Below are 12,495 nucleotides of genomic sequence, written 5' to 3'. Positions count from 1 at the left end.
GACAGGCATGGGGACTTCTCAATGGAAATGATCCATGTGCTGCCTCCTCTCGGAGCTTTCAAGGGTAGTGGGTGAGACACACAGTGGACAAACAGAAGCAATGCATCCTCCATGCCAGGCTCAGTTGCCCTTGCTTCATGGAGCCTGCCTGGATCCCCTGACTTCTCTCTGTGATCCCGCAGCCCTGGCACCTCTGCCACAGCATGGGCCCTGTCCCACTGTAGAGGCAGCATGACAGGTGGGGCTAGGCAGGTGTTTGAGTCCGGCAGACCCAGGTGACAGCCCTGATACCGTCCTTTGGAAGCTGCGCCGTCTCGGGTCTGGCAGAATGGTTGAGAGGACTGCCTGAGACCCTGGAGGACGGGGATGCTGATGCCTGCCTCGTGAGTGGTTGTGAGGAGTGAAGGATGCATACACAAAAGCTCGGAACAGTGCCTGGTGTGCAGAGATCTTAGCAACGAACACTTCTGTTTCCGCCACAGTGACTACCACTAGTTATTCCACTTGGGGCAAATTGCTTAACTTCTCCAAGCCCATTTACCTGAAAAACTTGTCAAGAAGATCACAAAAAATAAGACATGTAAAACACCCAGCTCAGAGACACACAGTGGGTACTCTACAAACCCCAGTTTCCTTCCCTTTCATGTGCCTTTTGGGGCAGGGATGTGAGGTAGGTGTCAGCAACCCAGGTGTCCATGGATGGATGAATGGAAAAACACGAGGTGGTGTAATCTGTACAATGGAACAGTATTCAGCCTTAAAAAGAAGGAAGTTCTCATACATGCTACAACCTGAATGACTCTTGAAAATATGATGCTAAGGGTATTAGTCTGCTTGGGCTGCCATAACAAAATACCATACACCGGGTGACTTAAACGATAGAAATGAATTTTCTTATGGTTCTGGAGGCTGGAATCCAGAGGCTGAGATCAAGGTATCAGCAGGGTTGGTTTCTCCTGAGACCTCTCTTCTTGGCTTGGAGATGCCACCTTCTCCCTGTGCCTTCACACGGTCTTCCCTGGTATATTTCTGTGCCCTCGTTTCCTCCACTTATAAGGACACCAGTCAAATTGGATTAGGGTCTCATTTTAACTTAGTTACCTCATTAAAGACCCTGTCTCCAAATACAGTCACATTCTGAGGTTGCCGAGGGTTAGGACTTTGATACATGAAGGAGGACATAGAATTCAGCTTCTAATACTAAGTAAAATAAGTCAGATATCAAAGGGCAAATATTATATGATTACTCTTACAGGAAGTACCTAGAATAGGCAAATTCATAAAGAAAGAGAGTAGGTTAGAGGTTACCAGGGGTTTGGGGGAGGGGAAATGAGTGCTAATGGGTGTAAGGATGTTTGGGATGATGAAAAGATTCTAGAAATGGATAATGGCAATGGTTGTACATTACCGTGAATGTTCTTAATGCCACCGAATATATTTAGAAATAGTTAAAATAGTAAAGGTTATGTTATGTGCATTTTACCACAGTAAAGAAAAAGGGACTAGCAGGAGATGGTTGAGGGGGGACCCCTTTTCCACTCAGTCTTATATGAAATGCTGAATTCCCAGATGCACATGGGTCTTGTTTAAGCTGGGGGCAAGGCTGTCCTCTTCAGTCTCAGGGGCCAGGTGAATGTGAATGTGTGTGTGGGGCCCCTTTGGAGGGCTAGGCAAGCTTAGGAGTTTGGGATTTTACATAACTAAGGCTGAGATGTTGGCTCTTTCTTGGGGGCCTGGGGATGGGAGTGTCACCCAGTTGGGGCCCTGGTCCTGCCACTTGCAGGGTTGGGAGGTGAGAGGGGCAGTGCTAGGCAGATGCCTGGGTTTTCTCTTGATCTGCAAAGAGCAGTGCCTGGAGTCCACAGACCGAGATTCCACCTGCAGATGACCTCCTCCCAGTGGGAGCCGAGCATAGAATCCTGAATGTCATAATCCCAAATGGTAAAATCCCAAAAATATAATTTTGGAAAAAATAACAAACATTCTTTAAATGATGTTTATTTACATTTTTAAAAGGGGGTTTGAGAAACATGTAAAAACACGACAGAACATTTCATAGGCCATTTTACACAATAAAATAGGCAATAATAACACTTATATTTTTGCAAGCATAAACACTCAGGTGTTTAATGATAGTCACATTGGTATAACAGTTATGAGCAGATGAAATGTATTCATAAAGAAATAAGCAAAAGGGAAATATATAAGCACATATTGCTGTGGTTGGTAATTGTGTACCCTCAGCTGTATAACTGCAGTCACCTGAAATACCATGATGGACAACCTAAGTCTTGTGATGAGACTAATCAAAAACCTCAATGGGTTACCACTGCATAACCACTGCAGCAGACACCCAAAGGGCCAAGATCTCAAGAAATTTTACCTTTCACAAATGCAGACGTAGTGGGATTATGATCTAAACTCCTTCCCAGCTGATTAACCTGAGCAAACATCGTGACCTTGTGGAGCTTCTGTTTCTCCACATGTGAAATGGGAGCAATATTGCTGACTCTGTGGGCTTGGAGGGTCTCAGAGAGATCAGGTGTATGATAAAATTAGCCCCAGTGCCTGGCGCCTAGTAGGTACTTAACAAATAGCAGCGATTGTTACCACAAGTGACCCCAGGTGCCTCCCTGGCACCTGAAAGTGATTCAGGCCTCGAATCACTTTCATTCCTTCAACAGACATTTAGTGTGTACCTACTGTGTGCTGGCTCTGTGCTGGACTAGTTTGATGGATAAGATGTGCTTCCTGCCCTCATGACACTTGTTTTCTAGAGGGGGAAACAGATTATAGACAAGGAAGCACACACACCTATAATTACAAATTGTAATAAGGTCTGTGAAGGAAGAGATATGAGTGTGGGAGAGAGAATATTGTGTGGGTGTGTGCGTGTGTGAAAGAGAGAGAAACATAACGGAATTAGGGAGGGTCTCTGGGGTGGTGACATTTAAGCCAAAGCTAGAAGGACAGGAAGGACACAGCTCTGCAGACAGCTGGAGGAAGAGCGTTCCAGGCAGAGGGAACTGCATACGCACAGGCTCTGAGGAAGAACAGAACTAGGTGTCGGAGGGATTGAGAGGAACCCATCCCCGTGTGTGGCTTCAGGTCCCGGATAAGGGGGCCGAGCATAGAACGAAGAGGGAGAGGACAGCAGAGCCTGGGTCATGCAGGAAGCTCCCTGCCTGGGCTGGCTGCTCTCTAGCGCTTTTAGGCCCTCGTGTCCTGGGGGTGTCTCCGCGGGTGTGCCCTGTTGTTGCCATTGTGCTCAGGGACCTCTGAAGTTGAGAAAATACTAGTGGGTGTGGGGGCTGACGAGTGCCAGGCATCAGCCCTGGTCTGGGAGGCTACCATGCTCACCTTCCAGCTGCACCCCCGGGGCTCCACCTCGCAGCCTCCAGAGCCAGACTGCTTTGCTGCAGTGCTGGGCAAATTGTTAACCTTTCTGTGCCTTAGTTTCTTCACCTGTGAAGCGGGGATAATAGCATCCAATGAGAGCAAAGGGCTTGGTACAGTAATTAAGCTTCGGTTAGTGTGAGGAAAGGGCTGAGTGTAGACATAGCGCACTCACTCCATGAGCATTGTTCCTGTGACTGTGGATGGCTCTGTGGACATGTGTGTTTCTAGCACAGAGGACAAGAGCATGTTTCCAGACCCGGACCCGGACTTTACATTGTGCCTCCTGTTGGCCAACTCATTAGCCTCTGTGTACCTCAGTCTTCTCATCCACAAAATGGGGATAATAATGATTACGCTCAGCATTGTTACGATAATTAAATGAGTTAATTAATGCAAACTGCTGAGAACAGTGCCTGGCACAGAGCAAGGGTGATGGGAGTTTATTTGCTGCTGTGATTTTTATTGCTATGTTATTCAGAGTGAAAAGATTGAGCAGGACACCCTGTCAGTTCCAAATCTCTAAATGAGATCCACTGGGAGAAGGGGGCTTACCTGAGGCTGACTTTCTGGGTCTGAGCCCTGGAATCCTGCACTGACAGCTCTGGGAGGTGAGCCTATAGCAGGGCTGGCACCAAGACCCCCTAGAGCCACCCTCAGAGTCTGCCGCTCTGCAGAGGGAGGCTTCCTTACCTGGGCCCCCTGGGGACTCCAGGACTGTGGGGCCACAGGGCATGGGCCACAGAGTGGCAGGGGGCCCTGGCTCTCCCTGGCACATTCTGGACTCCTGAGAGGGTGGCCAGGGGCCAGGGTGCCGGAGGGAAGGCGAGAGCCTTTTAAGGAAACATTTCTCTGCTTAAAAAAAAAAGAGAGAGACAAGAAACATTGAAACACACAACAAAGTCAGTGGGCTGGCCGGCCAGCGGGCCTGGAATGCATGACTGTGGGCGGAGGATGGAAGACGTCGTGGGGGGTGGCAGGCCATGAGGGGGCACCCAGGCATCAGGCCCTCGGGCTGGGGCTTGACAGCTCCCCTGCAGGGCCAGGTTCTTAGGGGGTGCCTCTGCCTCTGGAGGCCAGGGAAGGGACCTGCGGTCAGGATACCTGGGCCCCCTCCTGTCCACTGCCTGAGAGTAGGTCTGGGAGGGAGACCGTCCTGTTCGTCTCAGAGAACACCTGTCTCTTCTGTTCCTAGTTCAAAATGTAGCCATAACCCCCTCCCTCCCTTTTCCAATCCCTAGCTTCTAAATGGAGAGCAGAAACACACCTCTTGGGAGGGAGGGGACTGGTGGAGGCTGGGGCCCTGGCAGCGGCAGGCATCAGCCCGTCCTCTGGCAGCTTGGCCTGGCTCGCGGTCCCTGCCCAACCCAAGCTCAGAAGAAAGAACACAGCAAGGGTGCTGTCCTGGGAACTGTACTCTCTCCCCCAGGACTGAGGGACCCATGGTGACAGAGTGGGTTGGGGGAAGGCACCCTGGGGCCCTGGCCCATGACCTTGAAACCTCCCAGTCCCCAGAGCAGCGTTTGGTGCTATGCTTGGCAGGGACAGCAGTGTCCCCTGTAGCTGAGACCTGGTCTCGTAGGCAGGGCAAGCAGAGAGCCCTGCAGGCCACAGCCAGCTCTGGGGAACTCCCCTTCCCTCCCAGTCTGTTACCCTGGCACCCTCTCCCCCAGCCCTGGGTTCTGTCCCTCAGAGGCCTCTTCTAAAACAATCACTCATAGCCCCATGCTGGTGTAGATTAAGGACGCTGGGCTTCTGGGGGCAGTTCTGTTCCCCCTGTGTCTCCTCATTCTCCCGAAATTCTCACGAGTGATAAGCTTCCCTTCACATCTCATCTTGGGACTTAGACGCCTGGGTTCAAATCTCGGCCACTTATCAGCTGTGTGACCTTGGGCAATTTAACCTCTCCATGCCTTGTGCACCGCAACTGAGGAAATAACAATAGTAACCCATCTTACTGGGTGGTTGCAAGGATTAAAGGTGTTAACAGAGATAAAGCATTTATAATCATGCCTGTCATCTAGTACACACTCAATAGTATTGGGTATTATTTTTGTCGGTTCTGTTTGGCCCCCTGTGATTCTCCCACTAGTCCTAGAATTCTGTGGAGCAAAGGGGAATAAATGCTAGGACTCCATTTGGGCCTGTTTGCTAGAGAATGAGTTGGGCAGGGAGTCTGTAGCCTGACTATGTCAAGAACCCAGGAATGCCAACTCCCAGCCAACTTTGCCCCTTCCAGAGCTTGGAGCACACTGCCCCACAGGTGCTGTCCTTGTCTGGGCTGGTGTGTCAAGCCTGGGGAATCCCTGGGCTAGTGGGATGACAGCATGCGGTCAGCTGGAGGGAGGGCTCAGCTAGGGTGCCCAATGCCCAGTCAGCACCAGCTGGGGCTGGGCTGAGGGCTCTTGCTGCTACCATTCCACCGGGCTGGTGGGTGGAGAGGGGTTGCCCCCTGTCTGGGGGAGGCAGCTACCCCCTCTTTGGACATCCATGGCTTGTTCCCAGATAGCCTCATGCCCGAGGGAGAGTCTCCCACTTTGTGCCCACTGTGGGCCCCTTGCCTGGTGTTCAGGTCAGGAATTGGAGCCAAGGTGGAGGACTGAGCTCCAAGAAAAACGTGTCCTGGCTAGAAAAAAGGAGCACATTCAGTCTCTGATAATGCCCCTGCTAATTGTCAGGGTAATAGCTCGGCTGCCAGGCCTGGCCAGGAAAATGTTATCTCAGGGAAGGGAGCAATGGAGCCTTCCCTCCCTCCCCTCTACTCTCCTCCTCCCTCTGGCTCCCTCCCCTCTACTCTCCTCTTCCCGGCTGCCTTCCTCCCGTCTACTCTCCCCCTCTCCCTTCTTCCCTCTGTCTGGAGGTTCAAGTTGCCATCTCCTTCTCTGGATCAGAGAGGAAGATGAGGATCATGAAACTTGTGAAGATTACAGCTCACTCACAGAGGGTGCTTCTGCCTCTCCAAGCCTTCCACATGTATTAGCCGCACTCATGGCTTTCTTCGGAAGGGCTGGTGGGTCACTTTACCACCCACTTCCTGCATGCTCTGGGAAACTGCCAGAGCTGGTAGGAGCCTTCTGCAGCACTGAACTTTGGGGGAGATCCCTTAGCAATGGGGAGAACCAAGGAGGTGACTCTCCCTTTTCTGATGATGGTCCTAATCACAGTTTTTAAAAATGCAAAATGAATTTTACCACATTGTAGAAATTTCAGGACATAGAGAAAAAAAAAATCCTTCTTCTTATTACCTGAAGCCTCTGTTATTGAAATGCCGGTGCAGTGACCTCCAGTCTCCCAGCATCTGCATATTTGTCTCAGAATTTTAATTGTTACACTCATTTCATTTTTGCCTTCTGCGGCCCCTGCTCCCTTTTCCAGGTGTTATTGCTGGAGTATTTTTTCTATGTTGCTCCATAGTCTGCTGAAGAACGCTCAACCCGGAAGGAGTCAGCCTGTGTGAGGGAATGGGGCGGGGGGGGAGGCATGTGGTGACCTCAGGAGGTGCTGGCTGTTTCTGGAGACAAGAGATGCTCACCTGCCCTTTCTCTGTTCCTTCCACAGGTGGCTGCCCCCTGTGTTCCTCCATCCAACCATGAGCTGGTGGTGAGTGACGCCCTTCCTTGCCCTGCAAGCCCCGCCTCCCCTCCCTCCGCAGCTCCCAGCTGCAGCTTTCTTTAGACCCAAATATGTTGGTAACTGGGGTGTCGGGCAATTAGGTGGAGGAGGAGGGTCGACCTCCCTGGGCCGAAGCAGGCCTGGGAGGAAATGAGTCATGAGGTCCCTTCTGATGAGATGCAGTGCCTGCTATTTCCAACCTTGAGACTTGCGTCCTTAGAAAAACCCATAAAAGGGCATCTTGTGTGTCTCCAGGCCTGGCCAGGTGCCTGTTGTCCCGGGGCTCAAGGACCAGGGGCTGCCACGCATCTCCTTCTGCCTGCCTGGTGCCAGGTCAGGCACCCTGGGGCTGGAGGTGGGGGATGACCCTCAGAGCCCATTCACCTGGGCAGTTTCACCCCACAGGCGACCTCTGTTCTGCCTCTAAGCCCCTTGGCTTGACTTTGCTTTTCTGCTCCCTTTCCATTTACCCCACTTCTTTTCCCCTCACCCCCAAATCAGGCTTGCACCATAGCCCGGACTGGGGCAGGATCCCTGTGAGTTGTGAGCTGTAGAGAGGGTCCTGCTCCACCCTGATGCCAGCTGGGCTGATTTGGCACACTGGGCAGTCTTCCTTCCTGCCTCTCACCACCTTCTCACCCTTCAGAGGTCTTCTTCCTCCCCACCGTGGCCCTGGAGGCAGACAAGGCTCTGGGGGCTGCTGGGGAAGGAAGGGGGCTGCCCGCATGCACGTGTGTGCCTGTGTACAGGTGTGGGGGTGTGTCCCAGAAGGGCACCTTGTGAGCACAATTGGATCAGGCTGTGGAGGTGCCTGTGTTGGTACTGATGTTAGCAGGAGCCTGGGGCGGGGCGAGGCTGTTCTGGAGCTCAAGCAGTTGTAGGTACCTCACACACCTCTGTGGTGACTTGCTCAGCCCAGACACTGGGCGCTCAGTCAGGCCGCAGAGTCTCCTTCCTTTCATCAATATCCACTTGCTGTATGACAAGTGGGTGGTCCCATCCTGTTTCTTTCTGGACCTCAATTTTCCTTTCTGTCAGGATGCTCCAAGGGCCCCCTCCATGTTGATGAGTGTACCCTCTCCCTCCCTCCCTCCCTATTCAGGGTGGTGATGGAGTGAAATGAAGTGCACAGAAGTGCTTGGGACTCTGAGTGTCACTGCTCTGCACGTTCCGGCTCAGGCCTTGCTGGGGCTGTTTACCTTCTTTGCAGTGGTCCCTCCTTCCCTGGTCTCACTAGGGCCAGGCTCTCCTGGGCCTCAGTGCTGCCCAGCCCTGCTGCTGCAGATGTGGAGTGTTATTCACACGGAGCCCAGTGGAGGGTCATCTGGCAACAGCGGGGGCTGGGGGTGGACTGCAGTCGGGCTTGGAACTGCCAGCAAGAAATCGCGCTTGGATTGCAGAGGGACACCATGGGAGTCCGAGGAGGGCGGGCGGGGAGGGGCGAGTGTACATTTCTCCTTTTTCCAGCTGAACTCCCACCTTGTGGCTAAGAACAGAATGTTCTTGGCTGCTTTATGAGGCTGGGGGTCCAGGGTTTAGGGACCACCAGGCAGAAGCTAGATGTTTGGTTGCTGGGAGTCTCATGAGCTTTGTTTACATGAAGAGCGGTCAGAGGTTGGGACAAAAGGGAATAGGTTGGCATTCCAGCTGGAGGGACTGCAGTTAGAATCCAGAAGGGACTCATGCCTGAGCAAGGCTGCGTGTCTCTATGGTGTGCCCAACCTGTGCAGGGGCTCTGCCCTTCGAGGAGGCTGGATCAGCCGCCTGGTGGTGAAATGGCTATGACACCAGACTGTGCTCCCAGAGGTTCCCCTGCCTGAGTCACAACCCGCCTCCCCAGCAGTAAAGAGCAAGGAAGTTAGACCACCTCCTTCTGCATCCCAGCTCCCCTGCTCCTTGGTGTATGACCCTGACATTGCTAACCTCCCTGGACCTCTGTTTGTCTTCTTCATAATGGGAGTTAGTGATGGTACCTATGCTGTAAGGTTGCCAAAAGACCAAAGTAAGCACATTAATCCATTTAATTCACCTGTTTTCAAAGCCCTTCAGTGCTGGCCCATTTCATTGGAGCAAAAGCTCAGGTACTTCCATTGGCCCAAGCAGCCCTACATGACAGGTTTCCTCTTGCTTCAGCTCCTTCTCATTCACCTGTGTCTTGTCATTTTCCTTTCTCACCTCGTCTCCTTCTCAGCACCTCACTCGCTCTATTTCAGCCATCTGGCCTTCCTGCTGGTCCTTGAACATACATGATGCCTCCAGGCCTTTGCACTTGCTATTTCCCCCTGCCTGGAATGCTCTTCCTGCAAATACCCGTAAGGCTTTTCCCCCAGTCTCAAGTTTTGTTTTTTTTTTTTGAGACACAGTCTCACTTTGTCGCCCAGGCTGGAGTGCAGTGGTGCGATCTTGGCTCACTGCAACCTCCACTTCCCGGATTCAAGCTATTTCTCCTGCCTCAGCCTCCTGAGTAGCTGGGACTACAGGTGCACAACACCACACTCTGCTAATTTTTGCATTTTTAGTAGAGATGGGGTTTCATTAGGTTGGCCAGGCTGGTCTCAAACTCCTGACCTCATATGATCCTCCTGCCTCAGCCTCTCAAAGTGCTGGGATTACAGGCGTGAGCTACTGCGCCTGGCCGAACCTCAAATCTTTATTCAAGGGTCAGCATTTCCCTTTCCCCAGCACCTAGTCTCCCTTCCATGCTTCCACTGCCCCTCAGCATGCATCGCCCCCGATACACGATGCATTTTACTTATTTGTCTTGTTTAAGGGGCTTTGCCCACGCTAGCGTGTAAACTCCATTACGACAAGGGAGTTTTATCTGTTCTGTTCAGTGTTGTGTCCCCACTGCCTTGCACACGGTAGGTGCTCCATATATGTTTCTTGAATGGCTGGAAGGAAGGCATTCAGCCCGATGTCTGGCAGATTGGGTACTCAGTAAACAGGACTGCTATGGCTCCTGTTCCCTAGCTGGCGAATGGGTGGGGCTGTCGAGTCCTAAAGGTGGGGGGCCATGGGGGAGGGTGGCAGCTGCCTTCAACTGGAAGCTCTGCTACTGTCCCTGGGGAGTGGGAAAGTGGCCCAGGGGAAACCGGGAGAAAGTTTGGCTTCCCCAAGAGCACTCAGCACCTGTTTCCTCACGGGCGGGCGAGGCAAGTGCTTTGAACAGGTTCACAAGAGGGAGGAAAGGGCGGGTTTGTATTTTTCCTTCCTTTTCCATTTGTTGCCTGCCCTTCAGCCGCAGTAGGCTGCTCTCCAGCCTCCCTGCCCATTCCCTGTCCCTCATGGTGTGTCTGTCCTTCTGTGTGTTGTGTTTTCTTCATGTCTCAGTTCAGCTCCAGCTCTCCGTCTGGCCTTCTCACTGATCTTGCTTAAATTCCAACCCCTGGGATTAGGACCCCTCCTCTCAGACATAGAATTTCTGCCCAGCTTCAGGCCCTGCCAGCCAAACACATTTCCCAGCCTGCGCCCGGGCCAGCCAGGGCAAAGTGGCTTAATCTTCAACCATGTTTTCATCTTACTCGACAGATGTTGCCCAAGGCCTTGGGTAGAAGGGACCTAGGGTCACCACCCTCCTGTGGGGCACTGGTGGGGCAGGATGGAGAGGCGAGGGGGCTTGTTTGCCACAGACACTCCTGATCCTTGGAAAGAGCTGAAGCAGCTTTTCTCAACTTCTGAAAAATAAGAGTCAAAGGAATTTTTCAAGGGTGATCGCCAAATGGGTTGGCCACCAAGGTCGGCGGATGTCAGGTCTTCTGTGGGCAGGAGAGCTGGACTGGGGGTGGAATGGTGTGCACATTGCTTCTCCTCGCCCAGGCAGGCCCAGCACAGGGGCTTGGAATGTCACTGTAGAATGACTTGGAGGTCTGTAGGTCGGGGTGGGGGGTCTGGAGGGGAGGAGGTGAATGGGGAATAGAAATTGCCCAGTAGGAAATCATGCTTGGATTGAAGAGGGACACCATGGGAGTCCGAGGAGGCTGGTTTCACTCATAATAGTAATAATAGCAACAGTGAGAGATTAACCCTTTACTGGAACTTCATATCTGCCGAGCTTTGTTCTAAACACTTTACAAAAATAGACTGATTTAATCCTGATGACAGTGCAATGAGGGAGGTGCTGTGATGATCCCAATGTCACAGATGAAGAACTGAAGCCGAAGGCCACAGAGCTATTAAAAGAGGGAGCTGGGATTCTGACACGGTGGTCTGGCACCAGAGTTCACCCTCCTAAGCACAAATAATGACTGATATCACTGTCACTTGCATAGCCCTTGCCGTTTTCAAAGCCCTTTCCATGACGTGGGACCATTGGGACCCCACAGTGACTTGTGTGGAAGCCTGGCAGGCCTGAGCCCATCCTGGGAAGACAGGAACAAACAATGCATGGAGCAAACTGGGTGCCTTGTTCACGGTCACATAGCTCGCAGTGGCAGGGCTGGGTCAGGAGTGGATTCTTGGTCTGCTTTTCTCCCTAGGCTGCCCTCGGTGCTTACTCCTGATGTAAGTATGCGATGTTGCTGGGTGATGGACTTCTCCTGGGCCCCTCTTTCTAAACAGCTAGCTTCTCTATTTGCCAGTAGGCTTGGGATGTGGGGGAGGGTCTGTCCATCCATGTAACCATCCAGCCATCTTGCCAATACATATCTCTTGAGCACCTACCCCCTGGGCTTAGGACCCCTCAGTGCTAGGCACTGTTCTATGTGCTGGGGCTTCAGGGTTCCTTTCTGCCACAGGTGTCAGTGCTTCTTGAAGACAGATGGGCATGGAGTAGACCTGGAGCCACAGGGTGGAGAGGACTGTAGACACCATCTAGTCCCATCCTGTTCTTTTGCAGATAAGGAAATAGGCTCTGATCTTCTTAAGTGACTTTCTGAAGGTCTCCCAGTGTCAGAGCTGAGGTTAGAAGGCACTGTGCTGCCTCACGGAAGCAGAGAAGGCTGTGATGTCAATTGAAAGCAGAGAAAGAGAGTGGAGCACTCAGCTTCAGTGTGCGGGCTTGCTCCCTCAAGGGTGATGTACAGTCACTTCAGTCAGCCTGAACTCTGACCTGATGCATTTCATCCCAAGGCACTGGGCAGGCCACGGGTGGCCATCCTTGGGAAATCCTGAAAAAATGGCTGATTTTCAAAGGGGATGGGCAAACTCTGAGCATTGCATTCCCAAGAGGATGCTGAGCATGGGGAGGGAGGTTGAAAACCCCAACCTGAGCAACCCCTAGGGCTGCTTAGCCTAGAGAGACAAGACATGGAATGGGTGCAGAATGGGAGTGAGAATATGTTGAAAGGCAAATAAACTCATTTTTCCATTGTTCTGCAAAGTAGAACTTGGTAGGTTAAGGTCATCAGAAAGAGGAGGAAACTCAGTCTCCTCATTTGCCAAAAGGAGTTCAAAGTGCTTCTTAAAGAACAGCATTTAGGCCGGGCATGGTGGCTCACGCCTATAATCCCAGCACTTTGGGATGCTGAGGCAGGTGGATCACGAGTTCAA

The 12,495-nt window shown here is 52.1% G+C and overlaps 1 protein-coding gene across 26 annotated transcripts in view; it reads left to right on the top strand.

Annotated features, from left to right (window-relative positions):
• Positions 1–12,495, top strand: part of TNS1 (tensin 1) — a 213,511-nt gene that overhangs the window by 84,611 nt on the left and 116,405 nt on the right. For all 26 annotated transcript variants that reach the window (XM_028831100.2, XM_077957541.1, XM_077957540.1 and 23 more), the window contains one exon: positions 6,955–6,996. In XM_028831100.2, coding sequence (XP_028686933.2) covers positions 6,955–6,996 — 42 coding nt within the window. The remainder of the gene's footprint in view (positions 1–6,954; positions 6,997–12,495) is intronic.

Source organism: Macaca mulatta, chromosome 12 (assembly GCF_049350105.2).
Source record: "Macaca mulatta isolate MMU2019108-1 chromosome 12, T2T-MMU8v2.0, whole genome shotgun sequence".
Taxonomy (NCBI): Eukaryota; Metazoa; Chordata; class Mammalia; order Primates; family Cercopithecidae; genus Macaca; species Macaca mulatta.
This window is presented reverse-complemented; position numbering and strand designations above follow the sequence as displayed.